The sequence below is a fragment of the Plectrocnemia conspersa genome, unplaced genomic scaffold, assembly GCF_051122295.1.
Source record: "Plectrocnemia conspersa isolate PC_06_02 unplaced genomic scaffold, ASM5112229v1 ptg000009l, whole genome shotgun sequence".
NCBI lineage: Eukaryota > Metazoa > Arthropoda > Insecta > Trichoptera > Polycentropodidae > Plectrocnemia > Plectrocnemia conspersa.
In genome coordinates this window covers 1,406,843-1,434,479 of record NW_028277173.1, presented here as the reverse complement: position 1 = coordinate 1,434,479, position 27,637 = coordinate 1,406,843, and the positions used below count along the sequence as shown (strand labels likewise).

The following is a 27,637-nucleotide window of genomic DNA, read 5'->3' as shown; positions in this document are numbered from 1 at the left end:
TTCATCTCTATATATGAATGCATCATTAAATAATTGTCTGAAAGGCAAAATTTGCGATTAAAAATGGATTGTATCTGATATATTACAGATCAACAGATTACAGCGAATGTCTGTGAATCAATAGGAAGAAATAATGGTAAATTTTATATAGAGGTAAAATAATCCTTATTCAAAAGACGATGCTTGACCACGTAGACTTAATAGCTCTTTGTCATCCTCCGTATACACCACTACCACCACTTTCAGAAAAAAAATAATCAAAAATTTCATAGTAATCCGCTTTCTAAGCTTTTTCTAAAACGAATAATTTGGTAAAACTGTGTAGATAGTTCATAATTTAAATTTTAATTCAAAATAAGACATTTCATATGTAACTAATATTTATAATTGGCTCCTTAGACGATGCAAAAAAAGATAGGATTTTTCAGAATTTTGTGTCACACATTCTGTATGACTTTTTCAACTCAAATTCGACTATTATAAGTCGAGAGAACCTAACTGTATTTGACGCAAGACTTCTGTTAATTCAATAAACGTGCTTACCACACATTGTTATAAAAGAAATGTTTCTACATTCCTAATTTTTCATAGCAAGTACTAATTGCCTTTTATTTTAGCTCTCAATTACGAACTAATTCATAAATGTTGTATCTTTAACTATATCCGCTATTAATAACTTAGTATTCGAAAGATTAATAACTTGATAAAGTATTGTTTCTTTTTCATAAGTCTGTACATAATGTTATGTGCGCAAATTTTGCGAGAAAAAAATTGGCTACTCAAAATCGGCTTATGTAATTCGACGTGGGTTAAATTTCCGTTCGACATTTATTATACCAGTTCACGTATAATATATTGTGCGTACCTACAAATGTATACCAAGAAGAAGAAAAACGTACATATAATACAATAAAATCCAATAAACTCAGAAGTGCGTCGTTAATTAAACTTTTGAGCCGAGTCTGTATAAAGATTTGGAGAACGAGAGGTATTTATTAACTTTTTTTTTATATCTGTGTGATATTAAAAATTATAAATAAAATATGTTTAAGAAATCAAAGCCTGGATTTGCTTAAAAAGATATTTAAATGTACCTGGGTCGTTTATAAAATTAAAAATTCCCCATACCGTACACTGAAATTTGTCACCATTTGTAAGCATTTTTACCAGGCATCATCTTCGTCGAAAAAACAAGAGTCGCTCTCCAGGGGCGTATCGCACGCATCACTATTCAATTTTCGTCTGCGCGATAAAAATTCATGGGTCGTCGGGTTCCGAGGGAGAGTCGGGAGACTGCCACTGAAGCCACACAAACAATTTAATAACGTTCATTTATTACTTTCGTACATTTTCTTTCGAGTCTGTGGTGACGCAATCGTGCACGAAAAACTTCCGCGAAGCAATATTCCTCTGCGTATCGTCTTGTTGAAAAATTAGATTAGTTTTACACAAACAAAGGCGTCTTAGATAGTATAATTAGCAAGTATTCTTGAGGATACTGAAGTTATGAAAAATATATGAAGTTATGAAAACTAAGATTACTATATAAAATGTGTCTATAGTAAAAAATCGCCTCACAGTATATTTTTTTTAATATTATACATATGCAATGAGAATCTTGTGTCTTTGAATATTAAATAGTTAAATAAAAAAAACGTCTTAAAGAAATTGACAACTGCAACGCAACTAATTTTTCAACAAATATGTCAGAAAATAGATTGGAGCTAAATATATTTTAGATCTTCTCATAATTCTAAATAAATATTGCAAGTATACGTGTAAGCAAAATTATCTTTTGGAATACGTAAACTCAAGCAGGATTACAGTACTAAATTAACAACCTGTTATATAAATATCGTAATAATAATCAAAATTCAAATTGAGAGAAATTCAGAAAAAATAAATATATTTTGGAACCTAAAAAGTGTAACTTATAAAGCATATAATATTTTCGAAACTGATTGTCAGTTGCATTAAAATTCAGTAGCAAGATTCAAGTAGGTTTTTATTTAATAAATTTGAGAACACGATAACTGTCGTAGTTTTTTATAACATCAACATGAAATTACTACTAAAATAGATTTTGTAAATAATCGGTTATGTACATTAGCTGTAACTTATATAAATATAAAAGTCAACAACGTTTTGTACTATGTAAAAAATAACAAAAATCCCAACTTCGTTAAAAATCTGAAATGAAATGTAGAGGTTAATAAAAAAAATTAATTAAAATAAAATAAAGTTAAAATTTAAAATACATGTTATTTTTTATCGTTAAGGTGGTCTTTGAAAGAGACAATAACTACCATAGTTTTAATCATATTGATATCAAGCTTTTTTTAAAAATATATATTCTTAATACATATCTTGGCTAAATTTGTTAGCTAGCCTAATCCGCTATTTTGTTTCAAGATGGCGGCTGTTAAAAAAATAAAATAATTAAACAAAAGGTAAGAAGGTTAATAATACTTTAAAATAAAATTCAAATTTAAAAAAATGTTATTTTTACAGTGTTTATCATTTATGTATGTATGTATTTTTTCAGACTATCTTAGTTTTAATCATATTAACATCAAATTTGTTTGAATAAATATATCTTGTTAATAGCGGCTGCTTAAAAAAAAATAGCTGGGTTAAAAAATTCTAGAGAAAAGGGTGAAGGGGGAAAAATAGATTGAAAATACAATTTAAATTACAAAAAATGTTCTTTTTACATTTTTGTAATTTATGTGGTTTCTTAGAGACTGCCCTAGCTGAATCATATTAACATCAAATTTGTTCTAAAAATAGAACCTGTAAATACCTTGGTTAATTTCGTTAACTAGCCTAATCTACTATTTTGTTAAAAAAAAGTTAATATTTCAAAACAATATGTAAACAAATTCACTTTGTAGAAAAATAGATCCAGAAAAAAAAATAATAATAATTTAAAATATGTTTTTTTAAATATTAATATAAAAATATTTGTGAACATTATAACTGCCGGAATTTTAATCGGTTACATGATGAAATTGCACAAATTTGACTCAAGAAAAAAATACACAAGAAAAAAATTACACATAAAAAATAATAAATTTTAGATTTCAGTAATTTCTTATTCTTTAGTTACATATTTAACCCTTTCGGTGTAAATATAAAATATTAAAACCAGAAGCAAAAATGAAAAATATTTAAATTAATAAATAACACCTTAATATTATTATAAAATAAAATTAGTAATTAACATTAATATTAAACACATGTTGTTTTTTATTAGGTATATTTTTTTTAATTTAGCTATTAAAAAAATTAGGAACTTGTATCGAGGGTAAATTAAAGGGATTTTTTGTAATTTAAAAAAATGTGTACTACACCAATGAAAATTACTAATATAATTGTAAAATATTACCAATAAAATATATTCATGAAAAAATATATAGTACATGTTTGGTTCAGCTTTTAATATTTTATATGCATACCTAAAGGGTTAAATATATTACTGAAGAATGTGAAATTACTGCAGAGTGAAATTTATTGCGTCAATATTTGTTTCTTTCATGGCTAATTTCTTTCTTGTATAATTTGATCACGTTTTTTTTCCAGTGTACTTTTATCCTGACATATAGAAACGATTGTTTTAAAATGGCGGCTATTAAAAATTAAATAACGTAACTTTTAAAATTAGAGAGAAAGGGTAATGAAATAAAAAAAATAAAAAATGGAAATTTAAATAAAATATTTTTTTATTTTTTTAAATAATAATAAAAATGTAACTTTTATAAAATAAATTTAGTAAATAAAATAAAAACATTATTAAAATTACATGAAAGAATATAGTATTAAATATCAATATTAATTTTTAATTATTCCAATCCAATAAATTTGTCGAATTCATCAATTATATTCACATACATAAATTCACAATTAAACCACCGGAAGGTCAAAAATCTTTTAGCAAAATTCTAAGCCGCGAGAATCGAAATATTCTAATAAATCATAAACATCGACCACAAAGTCAATTTGCATGTGATATAAAATTAGTATTATAAAAAAAGAAAAATTACGCCTTATCACCTAATCACTTAAAGATCACTCGCCAATCACAAATGATTCACTCTCTAGACTTGCAAATTAAACTTCACTGTTCGATACTGACACCTACATCTTTACTCATTTTCTTAAAATATATATTATCTACCTTTAAAAGTTACAACAATTCTAAAAGTACATAAGCTATTTTTTTTAAACAATACACTTTTTTAATAAACTGTGCTTGCGAGCTTTTTAAATCGTCAGCGATTGCGTTTCGAAAATTTGCACAAAAAACTTTGTCTAAAAATATAATATAAAAACATCGCTTAGAATAAATCTACACTTTCATATTATCCATATAAAACTCTCTGCTTATTTATTTGTTTTATTTTAGTTAACATTGGGTTATGTCACTAAAATAAAAATCTAAAATTATTCACATAAACCATTATAATAAAAAACGTCTCTTAAACTTTTCAAGAGGTTAAAAATATATAAGATGATAGACTCACTGCGATAAAATGTGGTTCAACTAAAATGCATACAAACCCTTTCTTCTTTAGATATTAATCTCACTTAAATGCAGCCAACAGATGGCCTCGAATTAACTCAGAATAAGTCAGCAAAATAACCGTCTACTCTAAACGATTATCTGCAAAGAAAGTATAGTAACAAAATCTAAATCGAATCAATTAATCAACCGCAACCTATCGCCGCCCCCTCCGAATAACGGATGGCTTTTAGCGTCTCGGACGACAGACGACAAGAATGATTGTATTTGTTTCGAATAGCCATTTAAACACACATCTCATAGACATTTTATACGTTAATCACTGCCTCTCTCGAGACTCGAGTGAGAGAGATAGAGACCCTGGACCAACATGGCGCTGTCGGAAAAATAATAATGGATGACACGGAGGGAGGACCGTGCCAAGAATTCGACGAGATTGAAAGGACAAAATAGGATTAAAGCGCCGTTTAGTGTCGCCGTACGTCTCTCGACCGGATAACAAAAAAATGTTAATGGTACAGTAATGGGGCAATGATTCTTTTCGGAATTAGACTTAATGAATTGGGTGGTCGCAATTGGTGGTAATGTGGTGCGTAATAATTTATTATCTTATTAACGGTGCTTCTTGATGATTGATGCGATTTTTTTATAATTTAGAAAATCATAATATTTGTGAAAAAGTAGAAGTCAAAAGCTTACTAATATTAGCTATACAAATATGCTATATACAATATTGTATTTGATCTAGATACATATTTTAAAATTGAATACAAAACAAACAAGAATATTTTACTAGCGTTTTTAGATGAAAACTGAAAATCTAGTAAATAAAATATTAATAAACTCATTTATAAACTCGATATTCTAAAAATAAATTGTTTGTATACATTACAAAAGTTTAGATATAAATCATACATATTGGATTACTTGTACATAATATGTACAAAACCTCAAAAGCGCTGAATAAAACTCACACAAATAAGGAAAATACTCATCAAACATATTTAAATATTGGTTTAACCCTTTTGATTCCACAAGGCATATATATTATCAGTATAAAATAATAACTGTACATATAAAAACTCACAAGGGTCCATTCGTCGGCATTACATACATATCTCTTACATCTACATATCAAATTAGCACAAAACAATTTCCCAATTCAATTTTACAATATTTTTCTGAATGTATCTGTATTCATCTCGGACGTCGTTTAAATAGCATTTGTATGTTTATATACATTTATGCTTTGTGTTTATATATATATATATATATATATAAGTAATTCGAAGCGAAATCTAGCGAAGCGTGTCTCCAATCCGACGACGAACAGCAAGAATCTCGAGAGAAATCAAAAACATTCGGAAGCAGAACCGATATTAAAGATTTTCAAAACTTTTTACGAGTCATGTCAAAAGTAGGGGGGGGGGGGATTGCAGCTGCAAATACAGAGCTTTAAAGTTGAGTGGATACACCCCCAGAATAAAATAATAAAAAATATAAGACCCAATTTGGGTCAGAGCCATTCTAATCCATTTATCGCCGCCACAGTTCGGTCGTTTCGTTTGATTGTTTTAATAGTTTGTATATTGGAGTTAACAGTTTAACTCGATGGTGACTATGCCCATGAATTGATATAGAATATAAAAATAATTGCTCCTCATCATATGGATTTACGATCTAATTATTACAAGAATTTTAATCACCAATGTGATTAATACAAATAATAGTAATATGAATAGTTAACTAAACAGTTAAATAATCACTGTTTAATAATCGTTGCAATTATTTGAATCCATGTCAGTCAGTTTAATACATAAATAATGCAAGAAGTGGTTATCTCTAATTATTGTCAGTTTATACATGAAACTATATACTTGATAACAATTAAAATCGATTTTTCGAATCACGATTGTTTTGAATTATAAAACGAGTAATTACATATAATACATATGTACATATGTGTATTGAACAGATTTTATTTTAATATATAAGCTTTTATATTTTAATTTATGAACAATACTTAATATCAATAATAAAGCTATATTAGCTATAACTATTATGTTCTGTCTTGCGAATCGCTGAGCATATAACGCTTTAACTGTAAATGTCAGCTCTTGCCACCTCATTCGGATATAACCCCAATCTGTCGAGATGTATTTTGCTGACGTTTAATATCTCTTCTTTCACCGTCCTTACCCAAAGATCTCGCCGGTAATGCACCATGGGACACATGATGCCTCTCAATTTTTTTGATCGAAATTTCGTTATATTTGGAACAAAATATTCGGAATATTTGGAACAAAAGTCATTCAACTAAAGATTTAGGAGTGACTTTCGAAGAACGTTGGAAATTTAGCCAGCACATTGCAGAGACTCATAGCAAATCCTTAAAAATGCTCGGTTTTATCTTGAGAAATGCGCGTTACTTTAGGAATACTTTAGTATTGCGCACTCTTTATGATACTCTAGTCCGCAGCATACTAGAAACTAGCTCCATCATTTGGATCCCAGGCGAGATGAGTCAATGTAATGAATTGAAGCTGGAAAAAGTACAACGTAAATTTCTTCGATATTTATACTTGAAGGAATACGGGTATTATCCGTTCTTGTTTCCCAGTGCTTTTATTTTGGGAGCCCTGGGATACGTTTCTTTGTCGACTCGCAGAAGTGTTTATGTAATTAAACACTTCTGGAAATTGCTCAAGGGCATCGTAGACAATCCTTCAGTGCTCGAGCAGCTTCAAATGTGGGCTCCTGAAGGTGGATATAGTTCTCGGTCGCGTCCACTATTCTTGCCTGTTAAGTGTAGAACTGGAGCACTTGCCAACTCTTCTCTGGCCAAGGCCATTTATCTGCTCAATTCTGTCCATAGTAATATTGACATTTTCTCTTGCACTTATGGAGTTTTGGTTCAATTCGTATGGGACAATGCACACCTGTTGAGGTGATTTGTGTCTGTTGTTTTGTCTTGTTTATATTTGTATGTATTATGATGTATTAGTACTTTTGACTATCGTGACGCATTAGGTTTGCCTGTCAGGTCACGATGGTTATAATTTTAATAAATAAATAAATAAATAATGATTTGATTGATTAAAGGTCTCAATTTTTCAACCAAACTAATGTTCCAATTCATTTTGAATCTACAGCAAGAAATTTGGATACTATTAAAAAATAATGTAAGAGTGTGATGTAAGAAGAGATGTAAAACGTTTTCGGCGATAGATATGAGGAGCTGGGAAAAAATTATATGAGATGATGTTCATCTATTTTAGGGGTGCGCCATAATTATTTTAATTTATTTTTTGAATGTTAAATTTTATAACAATTGTATAATTACATCAAGAAAACCTATCAAGTCATAATAGTAAGATTTCTAATTAAAAAATTTAAATTATAATTTTCCAGTAGCAAGCGTTAGTTATCCAAGGGTGCTCAACAAACAAACCTTTGAGAGAATATGGCATTTTAGCACACGCAAGAACCAGGCGTAAACAATAACTGCGACAGACCCTTTATTTTTACTAAGCACTAAATATTTCAGAATAAACATTGTTCGATCAGCCATACCATAGAAGCAACTATAATTGTTTCGATTATAAGGGATCTTTAGGAAGACACTTATGCTTCATAATTAAGAAAATTAATTAGAGGCGCAGTATGACAACACAACCTAGCTATTTTCTCGATTTATTGGACCTTGTCGTGTATTTTATTTTTAAATAACGCAAAAATGTTGTGCAATATTTTTTTACCCTTATTTACTTGTTTGCGTCTGAAGAATCCAGACGTTTATAAATCAGATTAAACTCTAACTTCGTAGATGAACCAGATTTACGTGAAGAGAGAAGCAGCTGTTTTTTTCAATGTGCAAGATCAGATGAGCTATTGAGTCTTAATCAGGTGAAAGTTATTGATAGAATGCTAAAAGTAACGAATTCTACATGAAAAGCACAAATTTCTGCACACGGTATTCAATGTGTTGAGAATATTTTTTTTTAAACCCGTTTTAGTAATTATGGCATAGCTAGAGACTTCACTGGTTTAGCCATTTTAGTAGTAAAAATAATAATTAACTACTAATATATTATAGAAACATCTACTTGATAAGATGTCTTCAAAAATACAATTAAAACCTTTAGCGAGATTTCAGCAGGAAATATATTAAATTCATCAGTTGCGTGACAATTTTTATTTGGGGTATATAGCTCTTACTTTTCCTATGATAATTGTCATTCTTACCAGATTATTTTTTAACCTATTATTTGAATAGTACCACTTTAAATATATTTATTAGAGCATGAAAAAGCAAATAATAATAAATAATTAGTAGTGCTAATAGCCCATTTAACAGTCAAAATACGACAGTGTTAAAGAACCCTCCAGGCACAAAAGGTTAATAAAGGACCATCTATCAACTAGATCTCGGCAATTAGTTACTCGCTCTCGCTCAAAGTGAAAAGATAATTTGAAAATAATGTTGCGGAGCTCTGACCTTTGACCAATGTCAGTGATTCCGTCGTTTCGCAACTCTAAAATTTATAACTACTTGATAATAAGCTACATTTTTTAATTATGTTACGCCACAACGATATCCATATAGCACCATATAGTTAGCTGGAAAGTCGCTAACTACGATACCGCAGGCGTGAAATTTTCAAATACGGTTAAACATAAGCCGGACATAACGAACTTTTTCACGTGTGTGAAAGTTTGAGAGCGTTTGCGGCATCCCGCTCATGCTCAAAGTTCTAAAAGTGCCACCGCTAGCAGCGTCCCTATTGCAGCAGCTGCAGACGTAATTCTGCGAAGGGATGCTGGTCTTTTTCTAAGCCGACAGACTCCTCGTAAAGCTCCCCGGTTGCAATTATGTCGCGTATTGCGCCTGAAACGCACCTGAGCTCGGAAAATTTATTAATACTCGGGAAAACGCGAAGAGGTTAGTATAAAAGGATTCGTTTCCTACTAAAAATAACAGTTACCTCAGTGCGTCACGATGGTCAAAAAAGAATACATAGTACAATATTACAATATTAATATATTAAAATAAAATAATATTGTAATATTCTACACTATTTTCAGTCATTGATATGTACATATGAGCCGTTTATTTTGAAAATGGGGCAAGTCCATTTTGTTAAAAAAAAGTGTTACAGCTAATTTTCATCTGTTTTTCTTTCTGTTTTTAATCAATTCATAATCATATCTATAAATAACAGTGTATTTTTTTTCCAATGATAGCAATTGTTTGTTGATTTTGAAAGTGAGGCAAGTCCACTCAAAATAAAATAATTTTAATAAAAAGTGAAAACCGTGCTGTTAGTTAGTTTCCATAATTATGGAGGAGCTAACAATAAGTTGTATCATTCTATAAGTATTGTAATAGTAAAAGTTGAAGAAGGGTGAAAAATATGTACATACAAAATAAATTAATATAGATTTTAATAATTATTATAACTGTTGCATCGGACAGTGAGTCAGGTAAGTTAAAATTATCATAAAGATAATACTTGCTAGGACTGGATAAAATAACCTAAAAATATCTAATCAATAACCAATAACAATTCAGAATAAGTTAAGTATAAGCTAAAATTTTATTTTTAGCTCCCGTAGCAATTGGTCCTTTGCCCTTCTCGAACAAAAAATTCTATGATGAACTTTATATTTTTAGCAATTTATCCAATTAGAACAAAAATTTCGAGAGTGTCTTTGATAAAATTTAAAAATCTAGTCATCTTATAGGTAATAAAAATTGTCTAATTTAAACTACTTTAGCTCATAGAGAATATCTTATATGTATTAAAAAAATCAATAATTAAAACTCATATTTTAGAGAAGCATACCTTCAAACCCTATAAATTAAATACATTAATCTTAATATTACAAACATACAGTAAAACTAAGAGAAAATAATTTGACAAATTTGATATTACTTACTTCAGAAAAAAAACATTGGAAGCATCGTAAAAGTAAGTTTTATCTAAAAATATATAGCTAAGCTTTGTTATATAGCGTATGCTAAAACTGCAGATATACTGTTTTCAGATAATTCAGAATATTTCACTATCAATAAATTATATTGCAGTAAAAATCAATTGAATTGCAGCTAAACTAAGTAAAAGTCTTGAATTAAAATTTTAAAACATAAACAAGTTAATTCAAAACGGGACTGCTGCAAGTAATTAAATTTATTCCTGCTTTCGATAAAATAACTTTATAAGACTAAAAAACTGCTTGATATATTCGCTCCTAATGATTCTACCGCAAGCCAATATATTTTAAAGAAGGTCTACAAGCTCTTAAGAAAAAACAATCCTTTTGAAAAAATAAAGTTTACCCTATTCAGTGCATGAATTTTATCCAGTGATAAAAATAGAAAATATGCAAAATTTGATTTTAAAAAATTAAAAAAAAATTATACGTTCTTGAGAATTGAATACCCGACGGTTTTTAACTACTCTCAGAAATATAAAGTAGATATGAGGGCTTAATTTATTTTACAGATGTACCTTGGCTCTCTGTCATAAAATTTTAATACGATTTTAGTGATTTCACATTGAAATAAAAATGCTCTCATGAATGAAAGGAGAGTCAGTAAAACAACTTAAAGATATAAACTGATTCATTACAGATATTATAAAGCACTTTGACAAGTTTAGTTATTCATAGAGTCATAATATAGTGGAACGCTTCATTTTAAAACCACTATTACACCGTATGTTTCTCAATTTTAACAACACCAAAAACACCCTAAGAGCGGTTTCTGCTATTTTACTACCTGTTTTAAACTGATAATGAATCGAATTTTATGTAACTAAAATACAGAGCAAACAAAAGGACTGTAAACTTATTAAAAGAAATGTAATTATTTGTCTACTATCTAATTATCTAAACAATAGTATCAAAATAAATATAAAACAAACACTGATGCTATAGTATAATACATGTGAAATTTTGGTAATTTATGTATATCATTTTTTTACACGAACACGTATAATTAGTACATTTATATATTTTTGGTTTTTCTATTAATAAACTGCCAATGATATGTCGTATGTAATTAAAAATATGTTAATATACAAAGAAATATAATTTCGATAAACACGTGTAAAATTTAAAAATATTTTAAGCCTAATAGAAAAGTCGGATTGCGTGATTAAAAACCGTGTTTTACGACGCAAAATTCAGAAGAAACTTATACATCGTATAAATCGTATCAAAAACTTGTATAATTTATGTGTGAATATTGAAAAATATATTATATTTATATATTCCTATAAATGTCGAAGTGAAAGTTGAGTTTATTTTATTTATAACCATCATGACTCAACGGGACTTTCCAATGTGTCATGAATTAAAATCTAAATGTTAGCAGAAAGTATATGATTAAATATTTAAAAACGATTATGATGCATGTCTAAAATAGATAAGCACCACCCCACATAAATTTTACCGGCTCCATGGATATTAACTTGACAACCTTTTAATTTTTTTCGGTGAAATTCGAAAATTTTCGGTGGTGAAAAAGTTTTTTTCATTGTCAACAGGGTATTAAACAAGCACTTTAAGTTGTTTGTTTCCTTGGCCGTTAATTATTTTTATAGTATTTTGAATTGTTTTCCATTAATATGTAAAATGTTTTACTTTCATTACTCTTTTACTTTCATGAAGACGACGAAGAGAATAAAAAAAAAGCAATTTATTTGCCCTTCAAATACTTCTGACCTCTAATAAAAGCTTTAAAAAATCTGGCAAGGATTCACCCTTTTTATGCAACGGTATTAAAAATGTAGCCGTTGTAAAACATTTAAAAATGCTTTAAATATTGCTGTAAATAAAACTACTTGAAGCTAGAAGTTATTAAAATATATATTAAAATGAATTTCAGTTACAATAAATAACATAAACAGCATTAAGATAAAACTAATGAAAAAGATCAACCTGATGCTATCAATTGTTTGATGTTCGGCTCTACTTCGGTAAGAAATGTTCTTAAATCGTCACGATTAACTATTTGCAGTCGGTTTTATTGTTTAATTAGTAGATTCATGACCACACTAATAAACTCACTTTCCACTTAATACTACGAAGAAAATGGAAGTAAAAACTTTTAAACTGTAGCATACAATCTAAGATATAATATCTGCTTTTGCAGCCAGAACTGCTGATAGCCATTTTTATATTTAAAATTAAATGTTTCATCTATAGTTATTTTTATCAGTTGTTTATGTAACATTAAAGATACTTCTGCGATTGTATGTACTTAAAATAATCCAGAACCAAATCAAAGACGTTGATTTTAAGAATATTTTTAAATCGTTTGAAGTCAGAAGTAAGAGCATCTAAGTACTGACATTAGATAAGCAAGCTTTCGTCATGTTTTTATACTATTGATAAATTAGGAAATAAGCTGAATTCCCCTCGTCCGAAATTAACTTTTTTACAAAATAAGTAACTCTAGCACTCATTTAAACAGTTTATAGAACTGATCCAAACATACAACTTTTGCCAGCCAACGAACTTCTGTAAGAAACAAAACGCAATTTAATTATTTATTATTGTCAATACAAAGTCGTCCAAAGAATCTCTTATTTAATTAATTGCTTTTAATTTTACTTCAGATTTTAGGCAATTTAATATTGACGGTAAATGACATCGAGTACAGCCATTACATTCAACACTGCTTCTTTTAAATATTCCAGAATCCCTATAGCACCCTTAAGTACCAAGTAGGGTTTTCAATTATTCGTAGTTTTTAACTATTCGAATAATAAATGGAAAATGTATAAAGTATTGAAATATTTAAATATGTTCTAAATTTTTTTTTCGATTTTTACCGATAGTAATTTATTTAACTAATTAGTACGAAAAATGGATTAATATTCTGTAAAATAATATTTAATTGAAAATTAATTATTGATTATTAATAATTATTTTAATTAGTCATTAAGTACCTTCATTATATTTTATAAAATATGCATAACACAATGATGTGTGAATTACTATAAGGGCGTCAAAAATAAAATGCGTATATAAATATGTTACATACTTTTTGATCAGATTTAAAAAAATGTTTTAGAGGAGCAGCGAGACTAACTTCGCAACTCTTCAACCAGAAGAACGCCCTAATAATGACAAAGAATAAACCATTTCTAATGTAGGTTTAATTTAAAGTGCACTTTCGATTATGATTAATTCTACGAAGGCTTATTGAATCTTAGCGAAACGACCGTTTTGATACTTCATGTTTTTATATCACGATATGAAAAAAAAACATTTAATTTTTATTAAAATAAAGTTTATGAGAGACATTTCCTTTCCAACATTTTGTTTCTTTCAAACGAGCGAATTCTGAGAATTCGGTCATAGTTAACACCGCCACAATCATTATATTCACAAATGTTTTTCGAAAGCATTTTTTAATGAGAAGGAGCGTCTCATTATCTCGCATTTCGAAATTAAATATAGGCGTATAAAGGATCATGGATTTTAGAGCGGCACTAGTCACTCGAGCATATTTAGAGAAAAACTACTACCTATGTTGCACAAGTACAAGTTTTTTCTTAGATTATTTTTAAATTTCATTTGAAATAGTATAAACGAATATTATGCAAATATTCGTTTCCCGTAGAGTTTATAATCGGGAGAATAATTCGAATATTCGATTGAGAGTCCTAGTACCAACTGCTAAAATATTACTTTTTAATTCAATATCGATTCTTAAGAGCTACAAAGCATAGACAAGCCCTTTCACATAATACCTGCCTACACACAAAGAGCCTGCGCCACTACTCTTTTCAGAGAACTGACTATACTAGTGACTTCTCGGAAGTCAAGAATTCACGGCGAAAGCAATAAAATACATAGGGATAACCGGTCAGATTTGAAATAAATAAATAGCACTCACACTAGCATATGGTAGAGCACCGCCTTGACGCCTCGCGGCCGCTCGAGGAAGTTGTAGACGCGGCTCTGCAAGCGCCTGTAGCGCGCGTCGCGGCGCGAGGCGCGGTAGCTGAGGGGGCGGCCGAGCAGCGACATCCGCGGCGCGGACAGGCGAGCCGCCCCCGAAGCGACGCCCGCTTCGCTGTCGCCGGACGACCCGCCGCTGAAATACAAAAATATACCATAAATACAAGTCACTAAAATTGAAAAGCATGTAGTTAGACGAACGTGTTCACGTTGATGCGTGATAGTTTTGCAAGTTTGCCATTTCTAAATGTGAAGCAGGCACCCACTGCACTACAACTGGGTAACAATCAATACGGTTTGGTGATTTTTCCGGACAAGATTATTCCGGACACGAATTTGCGGACAGAATTTTGCGGACAGGAACTTTCCAGACACTAATTTTTGCTGAGACTGATTATTCCGGACATTGATTTTTCCGGACAGGATTTTTGCGGACATTGCGGACATTCCGGACAATTTTTTTTTTTAATTAAAATATTTAAGGAAATGAACTGCAATTAGTGTTTACTCTACTAGACATGATTTCAAGATTTTTAAAAATAATTTCATATTATTAAAGAAGTTTTTAAAGACATTAAAAATGTATATTTAAATAAAAACGTAAATAATAAAGTATTAAAGGAACAATTGGAAAATACAGATGTGGCTGTTTTAATTATTTTATCAACTTTGATGCATTTTTTACGCGTGTTTAAATTTAAAATTGATAATTATAATTATTACCTTTCGTTTTCCATAAATACTGGTCAAAAAAATACAAGTTTTGTAAAATTAAGAATGTATAATTGCCTCAATTCTGGGAAAAGTGAATTTTTTTCGTCGTCCCAGCAAGTGCATAATGGCGAGCCTCTAACTCAACACGTGTACGCAACCTTTTTTTTGTTCTATTCATAGAAAGCAGTGTAGAGGAAATTAAAAATTAGAAGTTTGTATATAAAAAACTTTTATAACACCTTTATTAATATTTTATTTAATTATTAAATAAAATAATAATAAATTGATTAAATTATTACCACAGATGTCTTTGATCATCAAGTTTTAAGAAAAGAATACATTTTAATAGTAGAATTCGTGAAATATTGCATTTGAAACTTTCAATTAGTTACAGCTCTACATACATTAAAATCTAATTAATTAACAATTGAAGTTCTTAGCAGATATATAGCAAATCTTATCACTTTTAAATTAGCAATCAAATTTATGTTTAAAAAGTTAGGTGAAATAATTGGTAATTTGAGTAAAAAGACACTCGAATAAATATAGAATTAATTGAGCTATTAGAGTGCCTCGCAAATGGTATTATACCTTCAAATAAAGTACTTATGTTAGCAAAATATTTATTAAAATGATAATTTAATAAAGACAATGATAAAATTAGTACAGCTGCAGAATAGCATTTACTTTAAAATAATTTAGATAATAAAGAAGATGATATCCAAACCAAACAGCTATTGTCAATGGAAGATGAGCTCAATCAAATATTAAAAATTCAGATAAAATCATGCCAAATTCAGAAGATAAGTTTACATACGTTAAAAATGATTTTACTTTATTTTCAGATACAAAAAAGAGGACTGAATATTTAGAAAAATTTTACTTAGCCTTAATGACAATAAAAACAAGTCGACTAATACAAAAAGAACCTGTTCCATGGCGAATAACGTTTGTACTAAAATTCATTAAAGATTATTAGACACAAAAAAAAATAATATAAAATAAATTTCATACGTACATATAAAAAACTTATTTTTATACAAATACTTTTAGTCATTCTTCAGCTCTTTCCTCGGCTAGGACGTTAGATTTATAACCAACAGGAACATAATTATTATTGTAAATATGTCTTTTCTCTTGCTATAAAAATTAATAGTTATTATTGAACATTGAATAAAATTGTGTACTACTTTATTAAATATTATTTTGTATACATATCTTTTGTTTATTTTTTTAAATGTTTTTAACGGTAAAAATTATAAATCTATGTATAAAAATAAATAATTTACTGAATATCCACTTGTTTCATATAGGGAAAAATACATAGAAAATGAAATTACCGTCGGGTTCAAAAAACTCGGGTTTTCCCGAACACTATTTCGTATGTAGAGGTAAAAATTAGATTAAAGCGGATCCTGCTATACAACAGAAAAACGTTAAATAACAAACGCTTAGTGATATTATTGATATATTTAACAAATGAGTTATAGCAACGCTGTTATTATATATTTTGAATCGTATATTCACACAAATATCAATAATGTTTATATTACATTAAAAAAATATGATATCCTGAAAGACACCTTTTAAGATAAATTATAAAAAATATAAGATGCTTGTCCAAGAAGCGTTCATAAGAGATATGAACGCTTTGAATCTACTTTTCAAGTACATTTAGAAATATTTTGATATTAAATATTATGTATAAAATTTTGTACATCAAATATCGTGAGCGAACGGGTTTTACTAGAGTGCAAAAAATATACAAATAGCATAAAAAGAGCTGACAAACTCTCGTTTTGACATTTGGTGACTAGAATCGATTAGGAACGGAATATGACAGTTACTCGGTAGACGATGTATTTTTGATGGTATGGAAATATAATTATTTCTTTATATAATTTATACATAAAGATCGTAAAATGACGAAGCATTTCATAAATTCTCTCTTCTTCTGACTTTAAACCGCAGATGACCTTAATATAATATTTAAATATTATATAAACACAATGTACCAAAACCCATATTGTTTTAGAAGCTTAAGACAACATATTAATGCAAATTAGCTCTTAATTTATTGTTTTATTTATAATTTTAATTTTAATTGAATTGTAAAATTTTTTTTAGTTTTTTTACTTTAATTATAAAATCTTACACTTTATTTTATATAATTATATTGTATTAAATTATAGCTAAAAACAAATTGTAAACATTTAAATTGTTTCAAACCAGTAAGAGGTATGTTTGTAAATTTATTAAAAATATTTTACAGTATCTTGAAGATCTACTAATTCAATTTAATTACATTAAAAAACAGTGAAAATATTTTAATTTATCAATATTACACGTAATTAAAAATAATGCAAAATATCACGAATTAAAAACTCAAAAATAAAAATATCATTAATGTTGCTATAAAAACATGTTTATGAGCTATAATTTTTATAAATTATTTTAATAATAATTATTTGAACAATCAAATAACTGTGGCATATAAAAATAAACGAGATATTCAATGAGTTATTCTGTGTAAAATTGTATATTACGATATACCTATTTAAAAAAAACCGCAATATTTTTAGAATAAAAAAAAATGTTAAAAAATTAAATGAGCTCAAGTATTCGGTGCAAATCGTTTTAAGATTCTTTCAACTTTCCATGCACGATTTTTCCGACTTTTCTTCTACTTAACTTTCACATGAAAATCGGTTTAGTCATTCTAAAGTTTAAAGTTAATCGACAAACTTTTATTACATTACGAAAATCACTTCTGCTTCGATCGTATCACATTCATGTGGAATTCAACCTTATATGTATAAACATAAAAACCCAATATAATAAAAAAAACTTAACTCATTATCTAATAGTAATATTTTCACGGTCAACCGTCCGTTGAATTTCAATACATTGTACAATTAACCGGCAAAAATTACCGGTCTGAAGTCGCATTATCTAAATAGCTACCGAAACGCTTACGATCCTTTCATAACGACCCCCGGACTGAAATAACAATAAAAATAATTAACTCAAAAACACTGCCGGGTAGCAAAAACGACGAAAATGATAAAAAGAATCGGAACTAGTGCCAATTAAAACAGAAAGTCGGCTTAATTGTTGAACATAATGTGTAATTTAAAAATACACAATACGTACCCACAATACATTTCACAAGTAGACTAATACGACGTATCGCTGTCGTCTAAAGACACTGAAGACAAGAAGACTTTGCACATATTTATGTAGGAAAACCATTCACGTCCCCACCATTTTTAAATATGCAAAAATTCTAGCACTGTCGGTGCCATTACTCATAAATATGCACATTTATATTTTCTGTACAATGTCAATGTCATCTTTATAATCTGTAGTGTATAATTTTTGTATAAAATGTTTTTCTAAAACAGAATGGTACATACATAGTCATATGCTTTGATTTTAGTTATTATTTTCTCCACTAATCAATACTATTTCATTTTGACTTTTATTTGAAAGCTTTGACGTGATCTAACATTAATATTGTTTTTTATTTGGATTGACTTTTATACACAAGGATCAAAAACGATTCCTGATTTAATTTTAAAAGGTTGTGAAATCAACCTTGCTGTTTTTTTTATCGCTTATATAAGTTTTTGCAGATATATGCAGTTCTTTACCAAGTAAAATGTATTACAAATAAAAACACGTGTTCTATAAATCTTCTAAATATTTCTGTTTTTAATGATACTTAATATATTTTTTTAATTTTATCGAATCGCTCAGTTTACTCTAATGACTTTCTTAAGTGAGCTTATACCATATCGATTTATTGGATTTAAAATTCGTTTTTAGTAAGTTAAAGTCATTAGACCTACGAAATCAGTCTGGCTGTTCTGGAACAGTTGTGTTTCTTTCTCTTTTAAAATGTAAAAAAGTCAAATAAATTCATACCAAATGTAATATTTTAAGCAATAAGATTTATAGACAAGTTGCAGTGCTCTCTTCACCAACTAAATTATTATAAATATTTCTCACATATATATACATTTACGATCATTGTCAACAAGTGTTAAAGGCTTTTGTCTTAGATGATTAATAGTCAATAACTTTTTATCGCTTTCCTTTGTAATGGAAGTACTAAAAAAAGTCTTTGACAAGGCTAGTAATAAAATTTTGCTGCTATTTTATGATAACCCAACTTAGTGGGTTAATTTACCGCTTTTGAAAAACCAAAAAACATAGACATTGTCATTATAAAGATATGACTATAATCTAAAAGTAGAGTCTAGAAAAAATGATCGTCCATAAATCACCGCCAGCAGTTAATCGTTAACAGTTTACCGCCACATTAATTGACCGCATAAACAATCTATAGCCAAATGATCGCTAATATATTTATAGATGGGTTTATACAAATTCGCCTATTTATTGGTTGATTGATGGTGTGGAAATTCTTAATTTTTTGTTTAATCAAGACGTTAAAATTATATGCTGTATTTAAATCTCTATGAAATTTAATTTGACAGTTACGAAACGTCCATTCGCTATTTAAACCCAAACCAAATCTAAACGAATAATTCTAATAGATTTGTTTTAGAGTTTTTATGAAGAAAGGTTTGGGTTTGAACAGCAAACTGTTATAGTAAAGTTATATTTTAACAGTATAAATATAATTTTACTAACTATGCCATTTGAAATGTATCAAATAATTGATTTATAATTATAATAAAAAATATAAGTAAAGCTGTATTTACCCATAAAAAAAAAGATTTAAATTATATGTATTACCTGACGATAAAATATGCTAGCGATCATTTGTATGCTATAAATTGTTTATGCAATCAATTGACGCGGAGGTAAACTGATAGCGATTAATTGCTGGCGGTGAATTGCGGGCAATAAATTTTCCGGACTCCCTGATAGTATTCAAAACGTTCATATGATTTCTGCTTTGTCTTGACAGACTGATTGATTTCTTGTGTATATAAGCTGCTGACAACCGTTTACATTTCAGCTTCGGAAAGTACCACATAGTGTCGCTTTTGACATATTTATTGCTAGTGGAGTTTTCTTTTTTCCAATAATAAACTTACGTTTGAGAAAAAGTGAAATTTTTTTATACTTTTTAAAATTTATTAGTTCCAAGACTTCTAATATGCATAGATTTATTATAAAGGACGCGTTTCACTTTATTAATATATCAGTATCTTTTATATGTTATGATACTCTAATCCATATCATTCTAGAAAAATATTTTTTTTGAATCTTAAAATATTTAAATACTTTTTCACGATCGATTTTTTTAATCTGAGATACTTCTATATGAGGGATTTCTATAGGTTATAAATCAATGTGTTAGCGTAAAAAGCTTTAACATTTTTTCAATTATCAAAAATATTGTTAACATTTTTTGCAGTCTTAATAACTAGAAATAAATTAACAGCGATCGAATTATTGTACTGATTGAAATAAAATCTTTCTTTACAAAAATTTGCAACGCACACCTATTTTTGAGATAAGCGTTAAATAATAATAAAGAGGGGACGTTTCCAATATTTTGTTTCATTTAACGAACGAATTCTGTGAATTTCAGTCATAGTAGACACCCGATAAACATTTTATTTAAAAATGTTTTTCAAGGGTGTAAAAACATTTTTTTGTTAAGATAAAACGTATTATTGTCTCGCATTTCGAAACAAAATAAAGGCGCATAAAGGACCATGGAATTTAGAGAAAAACGAAAACCTGTGATGCTTAAGTATACAAATTGTTTTCATTTCATTCGAGATAGTATAAACGAATATTTGACGAAGCAATTATTGGAATCTTCGTATAGTTGAAAATCAGGCGAATAATTCGAATAATCGAATATTCGATTGAGAACCCTAGTACCCACACATGAAAAACTTCCCATTACTCAACCAACACATGCGAACTAATATATGTGACGATCCCAATTGTTGCACAAAAAAATATATAACAAAAAAATTGTCTTCAACAAACAAAAAAACACACCTGACGTGAGGTCATTATTATTATTTTAAGATGAATATATAATTTCACGTTAGTTTAAATAGTATGCATTTGATACATAAAACTATAATAAGAAAAGTTTTCCCTATGAATTTCATATTTTACACTTGGACGACATATGTTTTTTTAATGAGTTAGGTTTTGGTTTGTACAGCAAAAATGGACGTTTCGAAACTGACAACAGGTGTAAAGGTAAAGCACGCTAAAGTTGCACCGTAAGTATCTGTTTTATAGTGGAACCTAATTAATACAAATTTTCATCTTTTTTTCTTGTATGCATTATATTTGTTCAATGTTTAATATTTTAAATTATATTTAAATCATTTATTTTTTATTAGTGCAAATTGTTTTTATCAAAGTAAATACAATTTAAACTTAAGTTTATTTATGTATCTCCCTTATATATAACTAAATTTTTTGCTCTCACATTTCTCCTGATTTGTATTGGCTATACAGTTTTTAAATATGAGATTATTGTGTATTTAATTGCAAGAGCTTTAGTAATTTTTCATAAATAACTAAAGCTCTGATATGTCTTATTTAAATAAGAGTTCTTAACGCTAAGTAAAGTTCTAAAATTTGATCGTTGTTTTCCAAATTATAAAAGCAATCAAATAAAAAACTATAATTACTTAAGGTGAAAACGTCCAAAGAACAATTTAATAACATCCGAAGGAATACGTTCAAATTTCACTTTCTCAAACACTCGCGAAACTCTCTTGAATAAAAACTTTTATCCTTCAAACTTTAGTCCTTTCCGCACGTAAAGTTTCCTTTTGAAAAAATCTGAGCGCGAACGTCTGAAGACATCGGGCAGAAGGAATAATCCGAAAATAAGAGTAACGCACATTTCAACCTTCGAAAAACACACACATACACCTGAAAATTTAATCAAAACTCCAATTTGCAATTCTTTGTCGGAATACGGAGTTTTAAGTGCTTAATTGTCGTTAATAAAACGGACGTTTGCGCTGTCAATAAAATTTACAACGGTAGGGATCATGGCATAATCTCGATCAAAACTAGACAATTAGGACGACGAGGCTTTATTAGGGATTAAATACGATTATTTCCTTTACATTCTACGAGTAATCTGTCGTTATCTACAATGTAAACGTAGTATTAATAGCATGTACACGCCCATTCATTACATCGCTCTAATGCTAATGCATATAATAAACATATTTTTTAATTAAGATTGATAAGATCTATGGGATTAATTACCAGTTAAATCACTCCTAATAAATCATTACTTAACCCGCCGTTGGTCGCACGGCGGCGCAGCGCTCACCCTATCGGTTTTTTTGATGCCGTTTTTTTTGTATGAAACATATTAACTTGCGGGTCCCTCTACTTTTCAAGAATTATGTTTTCTTCAATATTGCAGGCTCAAACACGTGTTTACTAATTTGATATACATTTGGTTTTGCGTATTAGTTGTGTTATATCAAGGATCGAGAGAGAACGTTATTTACGCGGGTTAGATTCGTGCTGGAAATTTTATTTTTTGGTAGTTTCTTTTTATTATTATTTACTTTTTTGTTATTATTATTATGTTTTTAATTTATTTTATGAATATATTTTATTTAACTCTTTTGATACATAGTATAAAAAAACTTTTTTGAATTTTTTTTTTATTCTTTAGATAATTTAAAAAATTAAACAAATTTATCGCAAAATTTGCAAATAAAAATATAGCAGTATTTAGAAGAGAAACCTGACACTACGATAATTCATCACCCAGAACCAAGTGAATAGAATCGTCCAAAATGTAATTTTTGCCCTAGGAAAAAAATCGCAAAATCACCATCAAATGCCACACGTGCTATAACCCAATATGCAAAGAACATTCATCGGCATTATGTCCAGATTACATAACTAGGTATTCAAGTAATCAAGATCAAAAATAATATATATTTTTTCATGTTATTTTTAAAGTTTTAGGCATATATCTAAAAAAATTATATTTTACTTTTAAAATATTTATTATTTTATTTTTCTGCTTTCGTTATATAAATAAAAGTTTTAAAGAATTTATTTATTTTATATATACAACACTAAAATAAACCAAAAATAAAAAAAATAATAAATATTCAATATTTAAACTTAAAAACAGAAAAAACTGAGAGGCGGCTATTCGCTCAGGCGCGACCAACGGCGTATGCAACACTCGCGCGACCAACGGCGGGTTAAAGGTAATGATTCAGAATTGTACGCTTTTATTTTTTTTTTCATTTTTTTAAAGCTTAGATCATCTAGTCAACCGCAAAAGTCTTTAAAATGTGATGCTGCAGAAGAGTGTTGAAGATTAGCTAGATAAATAAAGACATCCTTATACAAAGTGAATTAAATAAAGAAATATTAACTATCAATAACTTTCCAACAAGTCCTCCAGTATCACTTCCACTCAACTGTGAATGAAAATGTATGACTACTTTTTAATACCTACTCAAATGTATTCATAACATCCTGCAGTGTTCAAAACTTATGCACATACAATCATAAATATTCACTTTGTGTGTACTTGTTATAAACGTATGTGTGTACATCATTAGTATCGTTTGCTTTTAATTAACACGAATACGCCACTACACGCCACGATAACGATCTAAAGATCCGCCGGTTAACCGACAACGACACTCACTCGTCGCACCCCATGCCTCTGGGTTTAGGCGGTCGCAAACGCCATTTTTACTGCTGTCCCATTATGCGTTTGTCGGGAGTTAACGAGAAAGAAGATGCTCTCGGCCCGTTAATCTAATTAAAACTGAAACTTTTCCTCCGTGCTATACAAACGGAGCGCCGCTTAAATTACACGGACGTCGAATTTAGCACCCAGCCGGCCAAAGTATTGGGTTTTGATCGGTGCCAAGTTTTCCTAACCGCCCAGACAATTGTTGTGTCTAATCTTAAAAAAATCGTCCCAGTATCACGGTGTCAAGGTCGCTCTGAAAATGCGATCTATCGGTATTTATCCCAATAAAATAACTCAATGGTGCTCAATCTTTTTATTTTTAGTTGTATGTAAATTGATTTTCAAGCATATATTTACATAAATATGTATATAATTATATAATGTGCAGCAACGATGTAAACAAACGGAAATATACCTCAAAATAAAGCCACATACCGGTTTTTACAACAATGAAAGAGAGATCTTGTGACCAAACAATTGCGTTAATATGGATCACCTAATATCACATTCGTCTCATAACGGTAATCACTACTTCGTTTGTAAAGAACGCGCGCTAGACACTATATTTTATCCTCCGCATACTATTGTTATTATACCCTTCGGTTGAGGATCATCGAAGTGGCCATCTAGACCATTTCTCTTTAAAGGCATAAACACATTTCAAAGAAGCGATGCAATTGGCTCGCAAACATTCACATCTGCGATTCACCATTATAAAATATTGCTCAAAAAATAGACCCAGTGAAAGAAGAGACGGCAACGACACATAAGCGGTTCGTTCAGAGAGCGCCGCGAGAACACATCGCGGCAACCATTCTACCGAAATCACAGCCGACAATAATGCATCATTTGTCATTGTACATTTTTTTATAATACACAAATCATTCTCAAATCTTTGTGATTGGCAAGAGGGAGCGAGCAATAAAACTCTCCTCAGTCAGAAATAGTGCATATAGTCGCTAATGTCAGCACTTTATCAATAACTTCTACCCGATATCTCCGACTTTGGACTTAAAAGTTCATCCGAGCTCACACTAAGTGAAGATACCCTCAATATTGACAGAGACTGAGAATACCAAAAAAGCAGCCGCTTCTCTCTTTACGTCAACACTGGTATAGCTACGATAATAAAAATCCAGAATTCTTGAATTTTTCAGACGCAGACAAACCGTATTTATAGTTAAAAAATGCTGCATAATAATAATAATTTATAAATAAATAACTATACCATATATTAAAATATATTTTTAATTATAGCATATATTAGCATAATATATGCGCAACAGTAAATTGAAAATAAATACCAGAATTTCAAACGTATTATTTAAAGGTCTTAAATTTTCTTTGAATAATAAATTCGTACTTCAAAAGCATAAAAACAAAAGCAATACGAAATATTCAAGAGAATTGCGCATAATTTCAGCATACGCGAACATAATTTCAGCACAACGGGTTAAGATCAAAATCTCGGAACGAAGCCTGGCTTTAAATTTTCAAACGAATACATCCTTTGCGTCTTTATATGATTGCTTTCCCTTCTTTCCGCTCTGCCGCATACGCATTTTCCTAAACTATTTTTCTTGTACATCAAAGTACCTATACACGCATATTTCTTTTCTCGTTCACAATACACAACCGACATGCCATTGTTGGTATGAATAGTGGTTAAAGTCAGAATGTATCGACGTAACTACACATACGTATAATACAAATACAGAGATACGCGTATTTTACCTTTACTTCTATTGTGAAAAAACATCTCCATAGAAAATCAAAACAGAGCCGTCCGAATAAATTAAACTTTAAAATAAGTTATTTATTAGCAGATATGTAATTCTCTAAATATTACATAGCGTGTGTGCCGCATATATTATTTATAGTTTAATTAAATCCCTTGAAGTTGGCTTCACGTGCCGAAAACAACGCGTTGGGTAAATGAGAAAATTCAGTTAGGTCCTGAAATTAATTTCACACCATCCATTTTGTTATCCGTTGATAAGTGCGAAGTTTCGGGCTAACATTTTTCACATTTTAAAAAAATGAGCCAACATCACGCATGTCTAAGTGAAGGATGTAAATCAAAATGTACTAAAAAAGGACACAGTTCCCTAATGGCTGCCGCTCCTGTGTTGGTTTATTAATAATATTTTTAAGTAAAAAAAAAATATTAAGGACATAATTGAGGTGTGTCATGGGCGTAACTGGCGATAAGGTTTAATTAATGCAGTTTAATTAAATTGCAGATATAAATACGCATACAACGGTGATACACATTTTAAACGCCGCTCTTGATCTATAAATTAACAGCATTGTTACATACAGTAGTTCACATGACGCAATTTAAATGTAAACCAGTAGCTTAAAATAATCGCCGCACATGCAATGAATCACATGAATCTTAAATTTATATAACCTTTCAGGTTATATAAATTTAAGATTCAATTTTACTGCAAACACATGAATGAAATTTAATTTATAAAAATATATAATAAATTAAGATAAATAGGTATACCGCGTAAAATAAATTAAATGTTTAATTAAACCTTGCTCATTACATCCCTTTATCGGATTGCTAACAAACTTTTCCTTTAAAGACGAACGATTCAATGCGAAATTCCAATTAAACTCGAAACACAACAAAAAAGTTTGATTAATGAAATTATCATCGATTTAAAAAGTATTACATTTAGAATATAAAAGCAATTTTATATTAATTCAACTCATTTCCTCATTTATCTTCATCTCAAAGATGAACCCTATCTACGCGATTTTCCTGCCTTCCGGTATAAAAGCAGGCAGAATATCGGGAAGATTGCCAGGCGCGTGTTTCGTAAAAGTAAAAGGGGAAATAGAAAGATTTTAATCAAAAGATTTTTTCTGCAATTATAAGCTCCTAGACGTTTGCATAGACGCTTTTTAACAATAGATTAATGAATTTTAATGGCAATAGTTATAAATAAACAAACACGAGACTTTGGCAATTAATTAACATATGGCTATAAGCAGTCACGCTAATAAAAATATTATGACGTTTTTTAATGTATTTTTTCATGATTTATAAGTATAAAGCACGATTTGTTACCATTCTTTACTTCCGTTGGGTATATTTACGTATGTATCTTAAAATAACACTACAACAATATTTTGCCGACAAACACGATATACCAGAAAGACCTGTGTTTGAATCCCACATTGACCCAAGTGTATTTTTTTTAATTTTAATTATGCCAAAATTAGTGATTAGAATAAAATTGCAACCCGATCGTTCATCACAGATTATATTTTTTTACATTTCCTAAAACTTATGAAGGAATATCGTGACAAATATTTTAAATAAAGTAGAGTTAAATCGTACACAGTGACTTATATTTATTATAAGCTGTAATAATACTTTATAAATAATAAAAAAAAATTTACATATTTATAAACTGCGATTTCTGTCTGACGTCTCACTAAGTAGTTATGTATTTTGTTTGCCCTAAAACATTAAATAAATATTCTCTATAACATTTTAGATGTTGTTTTAAAAATGTGATCTATAGAATCTAAACTGATCAATTATTATATATAGTATAACGAAGTTCTAAGTTTTGCCTTAACATAATAACAACGATTTTTCAAGTAAAAAAATATAAAGTAATTTAAATATTTTTATTTAAAAATGTTATTATTTTACTGCTATATTTAGTTTTTAATAAATAGTATTTTAGCTTTTTATTACC

At 29.1% G+C, this 27,637-nt stretch overlaps 1 protein-coding gene across 20 annotated transcripts in view; it reads right to left on the bottom strand.

Moving 5' to 3' along the window:
• Positions 1 to 27,637, bottom strand: part of LOC148231492 (potassium voltage-gated channel subfamily KQT member 1-like) — a 337,496-nt gene that overhangs the window by 237,813 nt on the left and 72,046 nt on the right. For 17 of the 20 annotated variants that reach the window (XR_015810812.1, XR_015810813.1, XR_015810814.1 and 14 more), the window contains exon 3: positions 14,433 to 14,633. Coding sequence is in view for 17 of the 20 variants with exons in the window: in XM_088193257.1 (XP_088049383.1) it covers positions 14,433 to 14,633 (201 nt within the window). In the remaining 3 variants the exon portion in view is untranslated. Of the gene's footprint in view, positions 1 to 14,432; positions 14,634 to 23,864; positions 23,990 to 27,637 lie in introns of those variants that run through there. The other 3 variants (XM_088193266.1, XM_088193267.1, XM_088193275.1) reach the window with 1 other exon arrangement.